At 56.8% G+C, this 2,142-nt stretch overlaps 1 protein-coding gene across 1 annotated transcript in view; it reads left to right on the top strand.

The window, feature by feature from the left end:
• The window catches only part of LOC104076922 (adenylate cyclase type 3-like), a gene marked incomplete at its 3' end in the record, with an annotated part of 8,519 nt that extends 6,647 nt beyond the window's left edge, over positions 1–1,872 (top strand). Inside the window, exon 3 of the mRNA XM_009577952.1 lies at positions 1,742–1,872. Coding sequence (XP_009576247.1) covers positions 1,742–1,872 — 131 coding nt within the window. The remainder of the gene's footprint in view (positions 1–1,741) is intronic.
• Between the last annotated feature and the right edge of the window lie 270 nt (positions 1,873–2,142).

Below are 2,142 nucleotides of genomic sequence, written 5' to 3' on the forward strand. Positions count from 1 at the left end.
GGGGACGGGGATGGGGATGGGGACACGGTGCCGTTCCTCCAGCAACAGCCCCGCTGCGGCTGCGCGCAGAACCCCCGCGTCCCGGGGGAAAACCCACTTCATTAAGCGAGTTACTTGCATTTCGTGCAAATCCCCACGCACAGCCGGGCGGATCTATCCCTTCTCCGGCTCCGGGGCTGCAGGGCCAGCGGGGACAGCAATGGGTACGATGTCCCCAGGTGGGCTTGATCCTCCTGGGGGACCTTGTTTGAGTCCTGTGCATGGATGTGGGGTACCCACCGCGCTTTTAAATTGATAAACCTTCCCCGGCGTGCTTTAATCCGGGTCCGTACACCCAACCCTGACCCATCCCCAGGGCAGGACACCCTGGGGCAGCTCACAGGGACCTTGGGGGACATCGGTGCAGACCCCGAAGTCACTCCCAGCACCGTCCCAGGTTTATCTGGGCTGATAAAACCTTGGCCAACCCAGTGCATTTTAATTCTCAAGCTCCCAGCAAGCAGCTGGGCTCTGTATCGCGCCTGCAGAAGGGATCTGGGGTGCACAAGCAAATTTTGCAGCTCATCAGCCCGTGTCCGAATAAATGTGTGGGACTGTCCCTCCTTCCCACGGCGCCGGGGACAGGGAGGCTGGTGGCTGCAGTGCCCCAAAACTGCCACCCTCCCATCCCCTGGCTGGGATTTAGTCCCACTTGCGAAAATCTTGATGAGAACTTGTAAAACGGGGGGGAAAATGGTAAAAGCAGTGGCTGGCATCCCCGGCAGAGCATCACCGAGGGGGACCTGCCACCCCTGGGTACATCCCCTCCACCCATGGGTGCAGGTTTGGAGTCGGGGTGATGGCTCCCAGCTCCCCGGGGTGCCTGGGACACCCCGCTCTGAGCTTAGTCTCCCTGCCTGGAGGAAAAGCTCCTGTTTCACCCGTGGCTTGATCCACCCGCTCCTTCCCCACGTGTGGCTGAGAGGTTGGGCTGAAGACCTGGCTGGGCACTGGGATCCTTCGGGGACGCCAGCGCCAGCAGCGAGGGCCCAGCAGCTTGGAAATGTCACTTTGCTGCTCTCTGTCCCCACGGAGAGGGGAGCGCTCAGGCCGTAGTGCATGCACCGTGCATTTGCACCATGCGTTTAGACTGTGCGTTTGCACCGTGCGTTTGCATCACGTGTGTAAACTGTACATTTGTGCCATGCATTTGTGCCATGCATTTTTACCATGCATTTCTACCGTGCATGTAGACTGTGCATTTGCACCATGTGTTTGCATTGTGCGTTTGCATTGTGCATTTGCATCGTGCGTTTGCACCCTGCATTTGCACCCTGCATTTGCACCCTGCATTTGCACCATGCGTTTGCATCATGCATTTAGACTGTGCCTTTGCACTGCACATTTGCACCATGTATTCAGATTGTGTATTTGCATCATGCATTTGCACCATGCGTTTGCATCGTGCATTTAGACTGTGCAGTTGCACCGGGTATTTGCACCATGCATTTAAACTGTGCGTTTGCATCATGCATTTGCACCGTGCGTTTGAACTGCGCCTTTGCACTGCACATTTGCACCGTGTATTTAGACCATGCCTTTGCACCGTGCATTTGCACCATGCATTTGCATTTAGACTTTGCATTTGCACTGCACGTTTGCACCATGTATTCGCACTGTGGATTTGCGCCATGCGTTGCTGCACTTGGCACGGGCTTGGCTTGGCGTCGTGGCGAATGCCCTTCCCTGCCCCGTCCCCCAGGAGCGGCTGATGCTCTCCATCCTGCCCAAGCACGTGGCCGATGAGATGCTGAAGGACATGAAGAAGGACCCCAGCCAGAAGGAGATGCAGCAGTTCAACACCATGTACATGTACCGCCACGAGAACGTCAGGTAGGACCGTCCCTCCACCGTGCGGGGAAAAAAACTCCAATTTTTTTGCAGAAATGTGTATTTTTCAGTCCTGGCCAGAAAATAGGGAGAGATGGGAGTGGTTTGCAGCTAAAGCGAAGGGTGACAGGGGACGCCCACCAGCCTGACCATGGCTTGGGGCCCCTTTTTGCTCCAGCCGTGGTTTGCAGCGCGTCCTTTTAGCCGTGTCCCAAAACAGCCTTTGCTCCGGCACTGGTGCCCCGGTGAAAAAAGAAGCGCGGAGAAGTGGGG

This window comes from Fulmarus glacialis, unplaced genomic scaffold (assembly GCF_000690835.1).
Source record: "Fulmarus glacialis isolate BGI_N327 unplaced genomic scaffold, ASM69083v1 scaffold23105, whole genome shotgun sequence".
Classification (NCBI taxonomy): Eukaryota; Metazoa; Chordata; class Aves; order Procellariiformes; family Procellariidae; genus Fulmarus; species Fulmarus glacialis.